Source organism: Scyliorhinus torazame, chromosome 28 (assembly GCF_047496885.1).
Source record: "Scyliorhinus torazame isolate Kashiwa2021f chromosome 28, sScyTor2.1, whole genome shotgun sequence".
Taxonomy (NCBI): domain Eukaryota; kingdom Metazoa; phylum Chordata; class Chondrichthyes; order Carcharhiniformes; family Scyliorhinidae; genus Scyliorhinus; species Scyliorhinus torazame.
The window spans coordinates 10,353,043-10,372,236 of NC_092734.1; the positions used below are offsets into that span (position 1 = coordinate 10,353,043).

General features: G+C 50.1%; 1 protein-coding gene across 7 annotated transcripts in view; it reads left to right on the forward strand.

Moving 5' to 3' along the window:
* cdh23 (cadherin-related 23) overlaps window positions 1-19,194 on the forward strand; it is an 815,609-nt gene that overhangs the window by 722,829 nt on the left and 73,586 nt on the right. For 6 of the 7 annotated variants that reach the window (XM_072491426.1, XM_072491427.1, XM_072491433.1 and 3 more), the window contains 5 exons: window positions 3,466-3,675; window positions 5,992-6,099; window positions 7,806-7,908; window positions 10,472-10,597; window positions 12,754-12,957. In XM_072491426.1, coding sequence (XP_072347527.1) covers window positions 3,466-3,675; window positions 5,992-6,099; window positions 7,806-7,908; window positions 10,472-10,597; window positions 12,754-12,957 — 751 coding nt within the window. The remainder of the gene's footprint in view (window positions 1-3,465; window positions 3,676-5,991; window positions 6,100-7,805; window positions 7,909-10,471; window positions 10,598-12,753; window positions 12,958-19,194) is intronic. The other variant, XM_072491428.1, reaches the window with a different exon arrangement.

Consider the following 19,194-nt stretch of genomic DNA (forward strand, 5'->3'; position numbering starts at 1 on the left):
CGTATTCAGGGTAGGCAGCACGGTAGCACAGTGGTTAGCACTGTTGCTTCACAGCGCCAGGGTCCCAGGTTTGATTCCCGGCTTGGGTCACTGTCTGTGCGGAGTCTGCACGTTCTCCCCGTGTCTGCGTGGGTTTCCTCCGGGTGCTCCGGTTTCCTCCCACAGTCCAAAGATGTGCAGGTTAGGTGAATTGGACATTCTGAATTCTCCCTCCATGTACCTGAACAGGTGCCGTAGTGCGGCGACCAGGTGATTTTCACAGTAACTTCATTGCAGTGTTAATGTAACCTATTTGTGACACTAATAAAGATTATTACTATTATTAGGTTTCTTCTCTCACATCCCTCACTTCAACAGAATCAGCGATAACTTGCAGTTCTGTTGACATTTCAGATTTCACTTCTTGCTCAGCTATTTCAGGCGATGTGGTATCTTTGGAAACTGCGAGTCTAAGTCACCAGATAATTTACCCAAACTTTTGGATGAGGATGAATGTGCGGTTTGTGCACTGTTCAATGCTTCGAACTTTTGACAAACTGTTTATTTGCCTGGCTTTGGCCTCGTGCATCACCTCCAATGTTCTGCTTTTTTGACTGCCAGATTGATATTGTCGCTTCATATTGCGAAAGAAATGGATCTTGATTTTAGGCAGCTGAAAAGGAGTCGGAAAGAGCAGGCGCTTGCACAGTCAATCCTACATTTTTATCAGGTTCAAGTTCTGCACAAATGGGATTCACCTTTTTTTTTAAAAATCTTTTTATTGGCTTTTCTCATATTTATAAACAGTTGTCACTTATATACATGACATTTTTCTTGCCAGCAGGATTCTCTGGCGCGCAATTAGGGAAGCGAAAGCAAGGGCGTGGCCCCCTTCCCCATGTGTAGCTCTGGCTGCTCGGATACCCCGAAGATTGCCACTATTGGGCATGGCTTCACCCTCACCCCCACAACCTTGGACATTGCCTCGGAGAAGGCTGTCCAGAACCCAGCAAGCTTGGGGCAAGCCCAAAACATGTGGGTGTGGTTGGCCGGGTCCCTCTGGCACCGCTCACATTTCTCCCCCACCTCCGGGAAGAACCTGCTCATTCGGGTTCTGGTCAGGTGCGCTCTGTGCACCACTTTGAGCTGCATTAGGCTTAGCCTTGCGCAGGAGGTGGTGGAGCTCACCCTGCTCAGTGCTTCGCTCCCGAGTCCCCATCCTACCTCTGTCCCCAGTTCGTCCTCCCATTTTTGTCTGGTCCCATCCAGTGGTGTTCGGGCTCTGTCCAGTAGCTGTCCGTATATTTTCCCACATAGCCCCCCCTTCTCGCTGCTTGTGCCCATTAGGTCCTATTAGTGAGCTTTCTGGGGCCCCGGGGTACCCTACTGTCTCTTTGCGGACAAAGTGCTTTATTTGGAGGTGTCTCAATTCCTGTCCTCTTGATAGTTCCACTTCCTCGTCAGTTCGTCCAGTGTCGCCAGTCTGTGCCCTACGTAGAAGTCCCCGACCGTCAAGTGTGCCCCACCCCGCCTCCATCTTTTGAAGGTGGTATCTATCATGGCTGGGGGGAATCTGTGATTGCTGCAGATGGGGGCCATAGGGGAGATTTTGGTTATTCCGAAGTGCTGTCTCAACTGGGTCCACGTTCTCAGCGTGGCCACTACCACTGGGCTCGTTGGGATTCAACTTTTAACACTGAAGCTACGATTCTGATCATGGATTTCAAACAACACTCACTCTGCTCTTCACCTGCCCGTTTCTCCTCTTTCCCCCCCCCCCCCCCCCCCTCGCAATCTCTCCCTCCCAGCTGACCCTGCAACCCCATCACAAACCCTCCCTCCATGAAACCCGGACCTCATACACACTCCCTCCCTGCAAGTCTGCAACCCAACCCCCTCACGCACACTTCCTCCCCCCCCCCTCCACTTGTCAAATCCTCCCCTTTTCACTCATTTGACTTGCCTGTGATCTTCAAGTCTTCACGGCAGCCTGCCTCACCCACGTTGTGTCTTCATCGTGACCACTGCACCCCTCCCTTGCTTCAGAGCATCGTCATGCACCTGTTGCTGGAGCTCTGCTGTGGCACGAAGGTTGTGCTCGGCTCCTCATTTTTCAGGGTACCATTGCGTGCCTTTTGTTGGCGGGCGGGGGGGCAGCTTTGCTCTGCCGTCAGCGGAAACCTACGGGGCGCGATTCGCCGCACCCGCGCCGGTTGGGAGAATCGCCTGGGTCGCCAAATTTTCCCGCGACGCCGGTCCGACGCCCTCCCGCGATTCTCCCAAGCGGCGAGAACGGCCTCGTCGAGTTCCGCGCGGCGCAGGCCGGAGAATCGCCCGAGACACCCAAAATGGCGATTCTCCGGCACCCCTGCTATTCTCAGGCCCGGATGGGCCGAGCGGCCAGTCCAAAATGGCGGGTTCCCCCCCCGGCGCCGTCCACACCTGGTCGCTGCCGGCGGGAATAGCGCAGGAACGCTGGGGGGGGGGGGGCGGCCTGCGGGGGGGTGGGAGGGATCCTGCACCGGGAGGGGCCTCAAATGGGGTGTCGCCCGTGAACGGTGCCCACCGATCGTCGGGCCGTCCTCTCTGAAGGAGGACCTCCTTCCGCAGCCCCGCAAGATCCGTCTGACATCTTCTTGCGGGGTGGACCCGGAGAGGACGGCAACCACGCATGTGCGGGTGACGCCAGTTATGCGGCGCCGGCTGCGTCATGTATGCGGCGCCGCCTTTACGTGGCGACAAGGCCTGGCGTGTGTAAATGACACGGCCCCGCTCCTAGCCCATTATCGGGCCCTGAATCGGTTGGGATAGGGGTCGTTTCACGCCGTCGTGAACCTCAACGGCGTTCACGATGGCGTGGGCACTTCGGCGCGGGAGCGGAGAATCCCGCCCAGGGTCTCTCGCTCCCACCTGCAACCAATCAGTCAGATTTCTGCTTTAGCTGCTGATGGGCTGGTTGGTTTGAGCCTATCAGCAGCAAATGCAGAGCGATCAGCCTCTGATTGGATGCCCTGCTAACTGTCTACTCTGGTCACGTCGAGCTGACGCTTACCGGGTCCGACGGGGGGCCCCTCCCCGTTGGCTGGGGCCCCATATCCAGGCAGAGTGTATCTCATTGTAAACCCGCCTCTGGTTCGGGGAGATTCAAAATCAGGAAAGTCCTGGATGAGTAAATGAGGAGAAATTGTTTCCACTGACTGAATGGTGAGTGAGCAGAGGACACGGATTTCAGGTCATTGAAGAGAGGAGAAAGTGTTTTGCAGCGAGTTAGTCGTTAGGATCTGGGATGTGCTGCCTGGAAGGAGCATGTTCAATCGGAACTTTCTAAAGTTAGATACTTGAAGTGGAGAAACTTGCGGGACTGTGGACGAAAGAGCAGGGGGTGAGTGAGACAACTTGAATCACCCTTTCAGAGAGCTGGTAGAGACACGAAGGCTGAATGGGCTCTCCCTGTGCTGTAAGATTCTGTGATTCTATTCCATGCAGGTACTGGTCGGAGTGCGTGTCCTGGATATAAACGACAATGATCCTGTTCTCCAGAACATGCCCCGAAACTGCACCATCAGTGAAAACACGGCCGTGTCCACAAGCATTGCCAGGGTTCTGGCCACCGATATAGACAGTGGCCGCAACGCTCTCCTCACCTTTAGTATCACCACAGGAAACACAAAAAATGCCTTTTTCATCAACAAAACAGTTAAGTAATTTATTGGCCTAACTGCATGGGTGTGACATGATTGCTATTCAGAATAAAACGTACATGAAGAACCAACTTTCATTGACCCATCAGCCTCTGTGCTCAATGTCCTACGTATCTTAGTATTGCAGATCAAATTCTTACCCAAATGTTCAAATCCTTCCATAACTCACCCCTCTCCATTTCCGTGACCTCCTCCAGCCCTACAACCCTCCTGGACATCTGCATTCCTTTAACACCTTCACACATCGAGGCCCTAAGTTGTGGAATTGCACTTCCTACACCTCTCCCTGTCTAATGACTCCACATCTGCCATTGGGAAAATTCCTGATTCCATTATTAAGGAGGTTGTAGGTGGATATTTAGGAAATCACTATACAATCAGGTCGAGTCAGCATAGTTTTCTGAAAGGGAAATGGTGTTTGACTAATTTATTTGAGTTCTTTTGGGATGTAACGAGCATATGTGGATAAAGGGGAAACCAGTTGAGGTTAGTGTTTTTGGATTTCCAAACGTCATTCGATAAGGTGCCACAAATACGCTTACTGCACAGGATTAGCGCCCATGGTGTTGGGGGTGACACCTTGGCACGGAAGGAGAAGCTAACAGGAAATAGGGGGTCGGGATAAATGGGTCATTTTCAGATTGGCAAACCATAACATTGTGGAATATCACAGGAATCAATGCTGGGGCCTCCAGTTTTGCGGTCTACATTAGTGACTTGGATGAAGTGACGGACTGTATTGCAATCAGGTTTGCTGACAATACGGAGATAGGTTACGAGGGAGATACTAAGAATCTGCAAAGGGATATAGAGACGTTCAGTGAGAGAGCAAACATTTGGCAGATGGAGGATAATGTGGGAGAACGCGAGGTCGTTGGAAGAGGAGAAGAGCAGAATATACTTTAATGGAGAGATTCTGTTGAATGGTGAGCGATCTTGATGTCCTTGTACATTAATCCCAAGAAGGTTAACACATGGGTACAGGAAACGATTAGGAAGGCAAATGGAATGTTGGCCTTTATTGGAAGGGGAATTGAGTATAAAAATGGGCAACACTTACTGTAGTTGTACAGAGCATTGGTGAGATCATACCTGGAGTACTATCCATCCCTAATTGCCCTCGAGAGGCTGGTGGTGAGCCGCCTTCTGGAACCACTGATTCGGTCTCCTGACTTGCGAAGGGATATAATTGCATGGGAAGCAATTCAGAGAAGGTTCACTGGGCTGACGGGAAGTGCGGGCAAGAAGGTGAAGTTGAGACCACACCCAGATCGACTATAATGGATACAGCTGTACAGGGCCTTGCTGAGATCACACCTGGAATACAAATAGCCGTTATGGCAAGAACGGATATGCTTGCCGCAGAGGGAGTGCAGCAAAAGTTCACCAGACTGATTCCTGGGGTGGCAGGATTGTCGTATGAGGAGAGATTGAGTCGACTGGGACTGTATTCACTGGGATTCAGAATAATGAGGGGGAGGGAGAGAATCTAATTGAAACATATCACATTCTTACAGGGCTGAGCAGGCAGGTGCAGGGATGTTGTTTCCCCTGGTTGGGGGTGGGGGCAGGGGGGGGGGGGGTCTCGAACAAAGGGTCACAGTCTCAGGATATGGGGTAGGTCATTTAGGACTGAGATGGGGAGGAATTTCTTCACTCAAAGGGTGATGACCCTGTGGAATACTCTACCACAGAAAGCTGTGGAGGCCAAGTCATCAAATATATTTAAGAACATAGAACATTACAGCGCAGTACAGGCCCTTCGGCCCTCAATGTTGATTTCTAGATCTAAAGGTGTCGAGGGGTATGGGGAGAATGCAGGAGTATGGCCTTGAGATAGAGGATCAGCCATGATCATATTGAATTGTGGGGCTGGTTTCGAAGGGCCGAATGGCCTACTCCTGTTTTCAATGTTTCTATAATCTTATTGAATGATGAGCAGGATCGGTGGGCCGAATGGCCTACTCCTGTTTCTATTTCTTCTGAACCTATGATCTGAAGGCGTTCGTTGAAACATAGTCTTTTGACTTGTCACAATGTCTCCCCTTTTGGGTCAGGGTCAGCTTTTTCTTTGTTATGCATCTGTGAAGCATTGTGGGACATTTTGGGTGCTATATAAATGCAAGTTGTTGCTGAAGTATCGCTGGTGTTGACTCTGTTACAGTAAAAGACGCCCTGGCAAGCCTCAGCCTATAGCATCTGCCATTTGTACACATCGTTTTTACTGAAGTGTGGTTAGACTTGTGTGGGTATCTGACGACTATTTGCGATTCCTTGCTCATATTAATGTCTCCTGTGCTTTTTGTTACAGACTGGTGTCGTCTATGTCAACAGACCGTTGGATAGGGAGGAGAGCGCTGAGTATCGACTCACCATCACCGTCAAAGACAACCCAGAAAACCCTCACCATGCTCGAAGAGTAATTATTTTTTAAACTCTATCGGACACAGTGGCCGGGAATCCGTGATCCTGAGGCTAAATGTTGACACCATCGGAAACACCGTTGCATTTCTCGACGGCATCAACGCGGCCTCAGGATCAACAATTGTGGTCCCTGCAGGGGGCCAGCATGGCACTGGAGCGATCCACGCCACTCCAGCTGCTGATCCTGGCGTGAACTGGGCGCCGTGTGGTCTGTGCATGCGCAGTGGCACCGGCTCCAACCCGCGCATGCGCAGTGGCTCCCTCCTCCGTGCCGGCCCCGATGCAACATGGCGTGGGGCTATAAGGGCCGGCGCGGACGAAAGGAGGCCCCCAGCCAGGGAGGCCGGCCCGCCGATCGGTGGGCCTCGAACACGGGCCAGGCCACATCGGAAGCCACCCCCGGGGTCGGACCCCCACCCCCCCCACAGGCCGCCTTCGACGCCGAGGTCCCGCCGGCTGAGAGCAGGTTAGAACGGCACCGGCGAGACTTGGGTTACCTCCCCCGTCCCCCACTGACGGTTAATTTCCCCCCAAGAAGTCGACGAACGGCTGCCACTTCCGGGTGAACCCGAACAGTGACCCTCTCAAGGCGAACTTGACTTTCTCCAAACAGAGAAAGCTAGCCATGTCCGATAGCCAGGTCTCCATCATCCCTCCAAGCTAATAGTATCCGTCTCCGGGCTACCAGGGAAGCAAAGGCCCGAACGTCTGCCTCTTTCTCCTCCTGGATTCCCGGATCTTCCAACACCCCGAAAATCCCCACCTCCGGACTCGGTGCCACCCTTGTTTTCAACACCGTGGACATGATGTCCGCAAACCCCTGCCAGAATCCCCTAAGCTTCGGGCATGTCCAAAACGTGTGGACATGGTTCACTGGTCCTCTCGCACATTTTGCACACCTGTCTTCTACCCCAAAGAACCTGCTCATCCGGGCCACTGTCATGTGAGTCCGGTGAACGACCTTAAAATGTATCAGGCTGAGCCTGGCACATGTTGAGGACGCGTTGACTCTACTCAACGCGTCCGCCCATAGACCATCCTCTATCTCTCCTCCTAACTCCTCTTCCCATTTGCGTTTCAACTCCTTGGTCTGCGTCTCCTCTGACCCCATGAGTTCCTTGTAAATATCAGAAGTCCTCCCTTCTCCCACCCACATTCAGGCATCGGCTGTTTTGCCCAAGAAACGGAATGGAGTCCAAATTCTTCGCCCCCTCGGAATCATAGCTTCCAATCTGTTTACCGACACGTTTCTATTCTCAATTGTTTTGTTTGCACAACTGGCAGAAGATTGGGGAGGGGTGTGACCAGGAAGGGGACTTCCAGAGCACTGGGAACCACAGGAGCCAAAGGAAAAGAAATGATGTGGATGGAATCAATCACAAAAGAATAGTGATGGCGTTTTTGTTTTGTATCTTCATGCACTGTTCCTTCTTTGGAGAATGCTGGGAGAGTAAGCCGGCTGATTAGCAACCTGTTCGAACCACATCATGAATGCTCCTTCCGTAGTCAGCAGACCCTGAAGTGGGACTTGTACCACGGGCCTCTACCTGAATAAGCATGGCTGCTACCCACTGTGCCACAAGACCTCTCTCAGTTAGGGAGTGGACAGGACATAAGACTTTCTCTTCAGTGAGTTCTGAGGCGCTTGACCTCTTCATGTTCATGTGTTATGGTTTGAGAATATTGTCTCTGTCTTACCAGGATTCAGACTTACTGACTGTCTCAATCTCCGATGAAAATGACAACAGGCCCATGTTTACCCAGAGGTCGTATCGAGCTGAAATTCCCGAGAATCCAGAACCAGGTAGGTCTGTCATTAGAAGCAAAGTGTGGGACTGGACAGAATCTTCATTTGAAAATTCCTCCGGTTTTGCTCAGACTAGAGGGCCTTCCCTACAGTGTTAGTAAAAACCCACTTCGCCTTTTCATCCCCTGCATTCCCTCGTTGGCAATTGAGTGCACATCGTGCATTCTGCTCCGTTAGGCTCATTCAATTTCTGAATTTTGCAATATGGATGATTGGGAATGTTGACACGTTAACCTCCTCCTGTTCCATTTTGTCGGCAGATTTCCAACCATCCTGTTAACAGCCAGGAATTCCCCTGACTTTGTGCGGATAAACATTCCCCCCCCTGGGGAGAGAGTACATGAATTAGACATGCATCCCAAGGAATACCCACCGCCAGGAAGTTCCCCTCCGGGCCACTCACCATCCTGATTTGGAACTGTATCGACGGTCCGTCACTTTCGCTGGGTCAAAATCCTGGAACTCTCTCCCAAATAACCCTGTGGGTGTACCTACACCTGCAGGTCAAGAAGGCAGCCCCCCTATTAGGGATGGGCAATAAATGCGGGCATAGCCAGCGAGGCCCACATCCCGTGAATGATTTTTTTTTTAAATTCCCGGAAATACGGTAGGTTAAAAGGTAATTCCATTGATAAAAAGAGCAGTGTGCATTTCTGTAGCACCTGTCACAGCCTTCGTATCCCAAACTGCTTTGCAGCTAATGAGGTACTTTTTAAATGTAGACATTGTTAGGATCTGGGATTGTGGGGCGACATTCTCCGGAAACGGCGCGATGTCCGCCGACAGGCGCCCAAAACGGCACAAATCAGACGGGCATCGCGCCGCCCCAAAGGTGCGGAATGCTCCGCATCTTTGGGGGCCGAGCCCCAACATTGAGGGGCTAGGTCGGCGCCGGATGAATTTCCGCCCCGCCAGCTGGCGGAAAAGGCCTTTGGTGCCCCGCCAGCTGGCGCGGAAATGACATCTCCGGGCGGCGCATGCGCGGGAGCGTCAGCGGTCGCTGACGGCATTCCTGCGCATGCGCAGTGGAGGGAGTCTCTTCCGCCTCCACCATGGTGGAGACCGTGGCGAAGGCGGAAGGGAAAGAGTGCCCCCACGGCACAGGCCCACCCGCGGATCGCGATTCCCGCCCCCGCCGAATCTCTGGTGCCGGAGACTTCGGCAACCGGCGGGGGCGGGATTCACGCCAGCCCCCGGCGATTCTCCGACCCAGCGGGGGGTCGGAGAATCTCGCCCGTGGTTTTTAGGATTTTAAAAAGGAATTTGCTGGATAGTTAGAGAGACGCCTTTTCCACTTTTGGAGAGAGTATAGCCTTAAAATCAGAGGCGCACCATTCGGGGCAGAAGTTAGAAACATATCTTCAGTCAACGGCAGACATTTCTCAAGCCTTCTCAACCTTGCCCCTCACCACCAGTTGAAGGGGAGACAGCCTTTGGTCCTCTGGGACCTCGGTGGGAGAAGTTTGGAACTCTTCCCCCCCCATTAATGATACCAGTTCAAATCTTCATTTTAAATCTGAGTTCCATAAATTTTAGCAAGTCAAGGAATATGGAGCCAATAAGGTGAGTTAGTATACAGATCAACCAGATTTCACTGAATGGGCTGAATCATAGAATCGCTACAGTGCATAAATAGGCCATGCGGCCCATCGAGTCTACACTGACCCTCCGAAAGATCAGCCTGCCTAGGCCCACTCACCTATTCTATCGCTGTAACCCCGTAACCCCACCTAACCTTTGGACACTAAGGGGAAATTTAGCTTGGCCAATCCACCTAACCTCATCTTTTCACTGTGGGAGGAAACCGGAGCAGACACGGGGAGAACATGCAAACTCCACACAGACAGTGACCCAAGCCGGGAATCGAACCTGGGACCCTGGAGCTGTGAGGCAGCAGCGAATGGTCTCCTCCTCTTGCTATTGCCCTAACTCCCAAGCAGAAACCAGCAAAGTTTCATTTTTACCAGAGAATTACTTGAAGAATTGTATTTATTTGGCAGCTTGCATGTCCTCGGGAGGTCCCAAACCATTTTACAGACAATGGCGCTTTTTAATCACTGTTGTAATGTGGGGAATGCTGTAGCTAACCTGTACACAGTAAGCTCCCACAAACATCGATATGATATCAAAAGAAATAGGAGCAAGACTAGACCAAATGGTCCATCAAGCCTTATCCACCATTCAGCACGATCATGGCAGATCTTGGATTCAACTCCGCTTTCCCGCACGATCCCCATTTCCCTTGATTCTCTGAAAAACAAAAACAGTGTTTACTCCAGCCTTAAATTTATTCAACATAGGAGCACCCACATCCCTCTGGGTAGAAAATTCCAAAGACTCACAACCCTTTGAGCGAATGAATTCCTCCTCATCTCGGCCCGAAATGATTGGCTCCTTATCCTGAGACTGAGCCCCTTGTGCTTTAGGTTCCCCGACCAGTGGAATCATTCTCTGTACTGTGATTTAAAAGACATCGCTGACCATCGATCCAGTAACTGTTTAAAGATTGATGTTTCCCTGACCAAAACCGAAGCCTCTCACCTCATTGTTTAATTTCTAGGCACACCGATAACCGTGAAAAATGGGCCCATTTTAGCATTCGATAATGACGTAGGAGCAAATGCGGTGGTCCATTACCGACTGCAGGGCAACAGGACTGAACTTTTCACTGTAGACAGGAACACTGGTGAGTTATTTCCCTTCTGTCATACAGAGAGAGAAAGAAAGATTTTTATTCCATTGCCTTGGCATATCCTGGAGGAACGTCCTCGAGAGTTTCACAGACACCAAATTATTCTGATGCCCGTTGAGCGGACAGTCAGTTTGCTTACAGACAGCAATGAGATGAATGGCCAGGCAACTGCTCAGTTGGTCTGCCTTCTCATTTTCTTTTAAATTTAGAGTTCCCCATTAATTCTTTCCAATTAAGGGGCAATTTAGCGTGGCCAATCCACCTACCCTGCACATCTTTAGGCTGTGGGGGCGACACCCACGCAAACATGGGGAGAATGTGCAAACTCCACACGGACAGCGACCCAGAGCCGGGATTGAACCTGGGACCTCGGCGCCGTGAGGCAGCAGGGGTAACCCACTGCGCAGCCCCGCCTTCTCAACCTTGCCCCTTGCCTAAGGTGTGGTGACCCTCGGGTTAAATCACCACCGGTCAGCTCTCCCCCTCAAAGAGGAAAGCGGCCTATGGTCGTCTGGGACTGTGGTTACTTTGCTATACCATGTGTATCAAACACATCCCTGTCTGCATCAGTGGTTATGAGGTGAAGATATCTGACAGCTTTCTAGGTGTAAACATCATCAGCAATCTGTCCTGGTCCACCCACATCGACGCTACGACCAAGAAAGCACAACAGCGCCTATACTTTCTCAAGAAATTAAGGAAAGTTGCCATGTGCACAATGACTCTTACCAATTTTTATAAATGTATCAAAGAAAGCAGTCTATAGCCTGGTATGGCAACTGCTTGGCCCAAGACTGCAAGAAACTACAGAGAGTTGTGAACACAGCCCAGTCCATCACACAAACCTGCCTCCCATCCATTGACTCCGTCTACACCTCCCGTTGCCTTGGGAAAGCGGGCAGCGTAATCAAGGACTCCTCCCACCTGGGTTATTCTCTCTTCCAACTTCTTCCATCGGCAGGAGATACAAAAGTCTGAGAACACGCACCAATAGATTCAAAAACAGCTTCTTCCCCGCTGTTACCAGGCTCCAGAATGGATCTCATATGGACTGAACTAATCTCTCTATGCATCTTCTCTACTGAGTCGCACCACACTCCGTATGCTTCACCCGATATCTATGTTTATTTATTTACGATTGTATTTATCATTTGTCCTGTGTTTTTCATGTATGGAACGATTTGTCTGGACTGTACGCAGAACAATACTTTTAACTGTACCTCGGTACACGTGACAAATCTAAATCTAAGGAGCCACAAATATTGCATCAAAAAAGGAAATAGTTAAATTTGATTGGTCTGCAAATAGGAAAAGTCTAAGACGGCCCACTGAAGAGAAATCGTCAGGTCGGGAAGAGTTGGAGAGGTTTAAAAAGAAACTATATCCTTGAAAAGAAACTAATGCAAGGTTCAACAATTCCAGGGTACTAAGCAAGTCCAAAGCTGTCTATTGTATGTAGCGACAACCTGTTAAAAGGCAAGTTGAGGATGAGCACAGTAAGCACTTTTCTTCCCCACACAGACTGAAAAATACTTTGAATGGGAAGGATGCCAAAATACTCTTAGTTCAAAAGGTAGGATTTTAGAGAAGCATGAAGTAGACGGATGAATCAGCTAGTGCATCTATACTAGTCTTGGTGAGGAAATAGCTAAGTTGGCATAAAATCTTTCTAATTAAAGAAGTTTGTTCATTGCACATTTGGAAGTAAAATTTATTGGATTTTTGTTTATTGTAACGTGGACCGAGGTACAGTGAAAAGTATTTTTCTGCGAGCCGCTCAACAGATCATTAAGTACATGAAAAGAAAAGGAAATAAAAGAAAATACATAATAGGGCAACACAAGGTACACATGTAACTACATTACACCGACTTCGGGTGAAGCACACAGGGGTGTAGTGTTAATCAGGTCAGTCCATAAGAGGGTCGTTTAGGAGTCTGGTGACAGTGGGGAAAGAAGCTGTTTTTGAATCTGTTTGTGCGTGTTCTCAAACTTTTGTATCTCCTGCCCGATGGAAGAAGTTGGAAGAGTGAGTAAGCCGGGTAAGTGAGTATTTGCTCAGATATTCTGTGACTATCTTAGTTCTCAGCAATGATGTGATCGTTTTAATTAATGCAGTTGTTGACTTTTGTCCTTCTAAACATTTTCCAGGGATTGTTTCTGTGGCACCAGGAGAAAGCATTGATAGGGAGTCGTTACCCAATGCAAGCCTGGAGTTTAACTTGATAGCAGAAGATATTGGCCAACTGAAGAGTGTGGCTGGGCTTGTAGTAACAGTCTTGGATCAAAATGACAACATGCCAGTCTTCAGCCCTCCGTCAATGACAGTCCACATTTGGGAAAACAGTGCGTCAGGTGAAATACGTTATTATAGGGTTGTAAATGTCAATGGTCTGTTAACTCCTGTTCTGAAGCTGGCTGGTTGATAAATGTCCGATAACTGAGAAGCAACAATTTGGGGAGCCTGAAATTGCCCACATTCAGTGTGTACTCCCCTGGGGCAAGGTAAAAAACCTCAGAAATTTCCTTGTGGGGTGGCACGTTGGTGCAGTGGTTAGCACTGCCGCCTCACGACGCTGAGGACCCGGGTTCGATCCCGGCCTCGGATCACTGTCCGTGTGGAGTTTGCACATTCTCCCCGTGTCTGCGTAGGTCTCACCCCCACAACCCAAAATGTGCAGGGTAGGTGGATTGGCCGCGCTAAATTGCCCTTGGAAAAAAATAATTGGGTACTCTTAATTTATTGTTATTAAATAGAAATTTCCCAGGGGGCGATTCTCCGATATGGAGGCCAAGTGTTCGCACTGTCGTGGACGCCGTCGCGTTTCACGATGGCGCGAACAGGGCACGGGGCCAGCACGGCGCTGGAGCGGTTCACGCCGCTCCAGCGTCTTTACGCGGCGCCAATTGGGCGCCACGCCAACCCGCGCATGCGCAGTTGGGGAAGCCCAATTCCGCGCATGCGCTGTTGGGCCGCGCTATCCTGCGCATGCGCGGGGAACGTCTTACGCACGCCGGCTCCTCGCCAACATGGCGCCGGTGTTCTGGGGCCGCGCGCGGAAGATGGTTGGCCCGGGGGGGGGGGGGGGGGGAGTGGCCGGCCCGCCGACCGGTGGGCCCCGATCGCGGGCCAGACCCCATCGGACGCCACCCCGGTGAAGGAGCCCCCCTCCCTCCCCCACAGGCCGCCCCCCCCAGCGTTCCCGCAGAGTTCCCGCCGGCAGCGACTAGGGGTGGCCGGCGTTGGCGGGAACCTGTCGTGTCGGGGCGGCCGCCCGGCCTATCCGGGCCGGAGAATCGCTGCTCGCCGGTTCTGCGAGCGGCCCGGTGCGAATCGCGCGACGCTGGTTTCCGGGGGGTGGGAGAATCGCGTGCGGGGGTCGGGCGGCGTGGCGCGATTCACGCGGCGTGGGGGTGGGGGGGAGAGAGAATAGCGCCCCTTGTGTACTGGCACTTTTCGTTGGTGCTACTGGAAAACTGGAAGGTTACAGATCTTTCCCAACATGGGTTCCACCCTCCATCCCGTTCCCCATTCTTCCATCTATCATTTATCTATTATCTGTTCCAATGTGATGTATCTAATCTTTCTCGCTGATTTAAACGGTGCCACCTGTAATCATGGATTAAACTACAGAACACTCACCTCTGACGGATTGCAAAGTTCATGGTATCAGTTCACAAATGCTGCATTCCGCCTCCTTGGGGCATTAGATAGCATCATTCTTTTAAAATCTCCTCGCTGAAGATTTTGGTGACGAAGGGGTCTGCGACATAAGGGAGCTGGAATTTCCCACAAATAGATAAAAGATATCTCCACGGCAAAGGGAGCCTGGGTGAGTTCATGAGGTGTTTTGGGGACAGTTTGTTAGAGCAGCCCGTTCCAGCAGCAAGCAGAGGGCAGGCTTTCCCAGGTGTAGGAGCGATGAGGAGAAGCCTTTCCACCCAGAGGGTCATGGGGGTCTGGAACTCACAGCTTGAAAGAGGCAGAAACACTCAACTAGTTTACGAGGTGCAGGGCTCCGGATCAAATGCTGGAAAGTGGGATTAGGCTGGCTGGCTGGTTTTTTGCAGCCGGCGCGAATACGATGGGCTGAGTGGCCTCTTTGTATGCCATAAACATTCTATGATCCTGTTGAGTGGGAGGTCAGAAGATTGTACAGAATAAAAAGAACAGCAAAGAATGGCTAAAACATGAATAAGGAGGGAGCAATTCGAGTGTGAGAGAAAGTGAGCTAGAAATATAAAAACAGATTGTATGACTTTCTCCAGGGATTTAAAAAGGATAAGCGTAAGTAAAGTGAGTTTTGGCCCGCTAGAGCAGGGTTTTTCATAGTGTGGGTCGCAATTCGCGGGTGGGTCCCAGGGGGTGGTGTGGGGGGGGGGGGGGGGGGGGGAGGGTGGCGAGTGGGTCGTGGAGCGGTCGGCCACGACGTTCCCGCATTGGCCCGATCGTGGGAGAAATGCCCAACAGCCGCGACCAGCATTTAAATTGAGAATGGCGGCCACTCACACCTTTAAAACGAGAAGAAACTGAGACTGTGCAGTCTCCCGATCATAAGCGACAGCAGTGAGCAGGTCAGCGCACGTACACTTGACATCGAACGCCCTCTATGTACGTGCTTTTGACACCGAATCTCAGAGGAGAGCTTCTTCCATTTTCTAGCTGCTGGCAAGCGGGGCAAGAGGACTATGAAAATGAATCATTTTCTTGCAAGTAAGAGACGGCCAGAGACACAAATAGGTAATGTACCGACTGGCCAGGATCTCACATCTGAATGTGATGGAGAGAGTTGCTCAGGTGAATCCATAGCAGGACAGCAGTGCTAATGGTAGCTCTGTACAGAGCTCCAGGACCTATGCTTAGCAGCCTACAAAGAACAAACTTAACTCAGGAACAAAACAGTACAAAGATGATTTCTAGAGGTATGGTTTTGTCAATTGCGCCAGTGCAAATGAGGATGCAAACACCCATGTGTGTTATTGGCAGGGAAATACTGGCAAATGAGAGAGAAGTTTCAGATTTTGAAAGCAAAGTGGTGGGTGAAAAATTCCTTTTGAGGTTGAGGTTATTAGCTTACAGTTGACTCCAAATGAAAAGACTAAGCTGCTGTACCTGTGACAGCACATTAAAAACATGCCAAAAGCCCACTAGGCTGTCAGCATTCTTGAGTGGCATCTCCCAGGAGTATCCAGTGCTGAGTAAAACAAGTGTTTGGTTGCTATTGCCCTTCGCGATGGCCTACATGTGCAAGGTTGGATTTTCAATTATCACAAATATGAAGATGGCACAAAGGAACTGGCTGAAATCTGCACCTGATATGTGCATTGCCCTCTCCTCCTGTGAATAGCTGAGTCCCCTTTTCTATTGTCCAATCTGATGAGACCTTTCCAGAATTTGGGAAATTTGGAAAATTAAAACCTACTATCTCAGCAACCACTTCTTTTAAGATCCTAGGATGTAGTCCATCAGGACCTGGGGACTTGTCAGCTTTTCATTTCCAATAATTTTCTCAGTATCCTTTCCCTGGTGCTTGCAATTGTTTAAAGTTCCTCCCTCCCTTTCACCTCCTGATTCACAAATATTTCATGGGGGCGGGGCGGAGGGAGGGGCGGGGGATTGTCAGCAGGCCCAGAGGAGCCTGCTGGTGAGAGCCAGCAGAGGATCCTGCCCAAGGAGTCTGCAAAAAGATACAGATTGGTTAAGTGAATGGCCAGGAATTTGGCAGATGGAATATAATGTGGGAAATTGTGAACTTGCCCACTTTGGCAGGAAGAATGGAAAGGCGGCACATTGAAATGGAGAGAGAGATTGGCAGAACTCTGAGGTACAGAGGGATCTGGGTGTCCTGGTACATGAATCACAAAATATTAGTCGGCAAATGAAGGGAGTCAAATACAAGCACAGGGACGTTTTGCTCCAGTTGTGCAGGGCATTGGTGAGACCACATCTGGGGGACGGTATATAGTTTTGATCTCCTTATTTAAGAAAGGATACAAAAACAATAGAAGCAGTACAGAGAAAATTCGCTCACCTGATGCCTGGGATGGAGGAAAGGTTTGTCAGGCTGGGCTTGTACCCACTGGCATTTAGAAGGTGGAGAATCATATAAGATCCTGAGGGGACTTGACAGGGTGGATGCTAAACAAATGTCTCCCCTTGTGGGAGAGACTAGAACAAGGGGACACAAATGAGGGGTCTCCCATTTAAGACGGAGATGGGAAGAAATGTTTTCTCTGAGGGCCAGGCATCTTTGGAACACTCTTCCTCGGAGAGCAGTAGAGGCAGGGTCAGTGAATCCTTTTTAAGGCAGAGGGAGACAGATTCTTGATCGACAAGGGAGACGAAGGTTATTGGGAGTAAGCGGAATGTAGAATCCAGGCCGCAATCCGATCAGCCATGATCTTATAGAATAGTGGAGCTCCTGCCCCTGTTCACATGAAGTTAACTTGGAAATTCTCAACCTGGTTCCCAGTGATAATCATTCTGCTACGGCCTATAATTCAGAACAAAATCGGAAGTCTGAAACAGAGGTCACAACAATTGAGGACATTTCAGATTCAGACAATAATACGCTGCTGGGAGTTGTTGAGTTACTATCTGTCAATGTTAAATGTGACCAGGAAGTACTTTTGCCGCCAAAAGTGGAGGCATCGATTCCAGGGATGGAAAGGTTGACGTATGAGGAGAGATTAAACAGTTTGGGTTTATACTCGCTGGAGTTTAGAAGGATGAGTGGGGATCTGATCGAGGTGTATAAAATGCTAAAAGGGTTTGATAAAGTAAACGCAGACCAAATGTTGCCCCTTGTGGGGCAATCTAGATAGAGAGGTCACAGATAGAGGTTGAGCGGCGGTAGATTTAGAACTGAGATGAGGAGGAACTACTTCTCGCAGAGGATGGTGAATTTGTGGAACTCATTGCCCCATAGTGCGGTGGAATGTGAATCATTAAATGGGTTCAAGAAGGAGATATATTTCTGATTTTTGAAAAAAGGTTAAAGGGATATGAGGAACAGGTGGGGAGGTGCATTTGAGACCAGGAAGAGATCAGCCAGGATCTGATTGAATAGCGGAGCAGGCTCGAGGGGCAGAATTGCCGACTTCTGCTCCTAATTCTTATGTTGTATTTTCTTTTTGAGCATTGCTCATGTGGAGGGAAGCAAAGTAGCAGAACCCATGTTCGTTGACACCAGGCTCAGGGTATTAGTACTGTAGAATTCTCATCTCCTGTGTTAAGTTCCGTGTTGTTACCTCTGAAGCTTTAAAAAGAAAACGTGCAACTGTGATCGGTCAATGTCTCAAAAGTGGAAGTGTCATCCAGTTTAGTGTTGCAAGGCAATCTTAGCTTATGCAAACCACACACCGCACCAAAAACATATGTGTATATTATTTTCAACACTGTTGACGTTTGAGTGGCCGAGCGATAGCAGAGGTTGCGACACACTGGGAAGCTTTGTCACTCTGCTGATGTGGTCTGGAGTGTTATGAGCAAAGTTACAGTCAACTTCCAATATCCCTCGGCTAATGGGAATATATGACCAGGGTTTCCTTTTCTGATTGGAAACAGTATCAATGCCCCCCTCTTATCCTGCTTACATTCACTGCCCAGGCAAATCCCTCCGAATGGTGACTCTCGGCTCCTGAAGGTCCAAAATTGGATAGAATTCCTCTGCACTACCCTTCCCCCCGCACCTCCCCTTCAAACACTCTTTCCTCAATCTCCCTGTGCTCAGCAGTGTCACTGGCTGAAACATTATGAGGACTCCCAGCCTTTTCCTTTTGAAACAAGCCAATGGGAAATAGAGGAGCGAGGCTCCATTGACGCTGTTTAAATGTTCTCCTTTGCCGCTTCACAGGTGGATATGTGCCCCGTGGCTCCTGCTCCGCCGTTCAGTTCAATCATGGCTAATCTTGAGTTTCACCTCCACTCTTCCACTGGCCCCCCCCCGTATCCCTCGATTCGCCGAGAGACCAAAATTCTGACTAGCCCAGCCCTAAATGTATGAATTCGTGCAGGTCGATAATTGGCCTGTTCAGTCACACGTGGCAGAAATTCACGCTCTGCATCGACCCCATCGTCAGCCAGTGAGGAAATGTGTTCAATGATGCAACTGTCCCATCGCTTTCTGGGGTAGGGAATTCCAAAGATTCACAACCCTTTGAAATAAATTCTCCTTGTTTCAGTCCCAGATGATCGTCCCCCCTTATCCTGAGACGGTGATCCCGTGTTTTTGACTCCCCGACCAGCGGGGGCAGTCTCTCTGTGTCCAGCCTGTCGAGCCCCTTCAGAGTCGCCTCTCATTCTTCTGAACCCCAGAGAATCTAAACCCAATTTACTCAGCCTCTCATCCCGGGAGAGCCTTCTCGTTTCAGCGGAGGTGGGTGGGGGGGATCTTTGCTCACAACCTCCTTGTTGTGGGACAACTTTAAGCATGTGAGCGGCTAACTGTCCAATCCATATTCCATGTCCCCAAGGCATTTGGCTCCATGTGCAGAACACGTCACTGAACAGTTATTCGTACATGAACCAGAAATAGGGGCTTCCATTGGATTGGTTCTGTCGATTTGAAAGGCAATAAAAGATTTGCATTC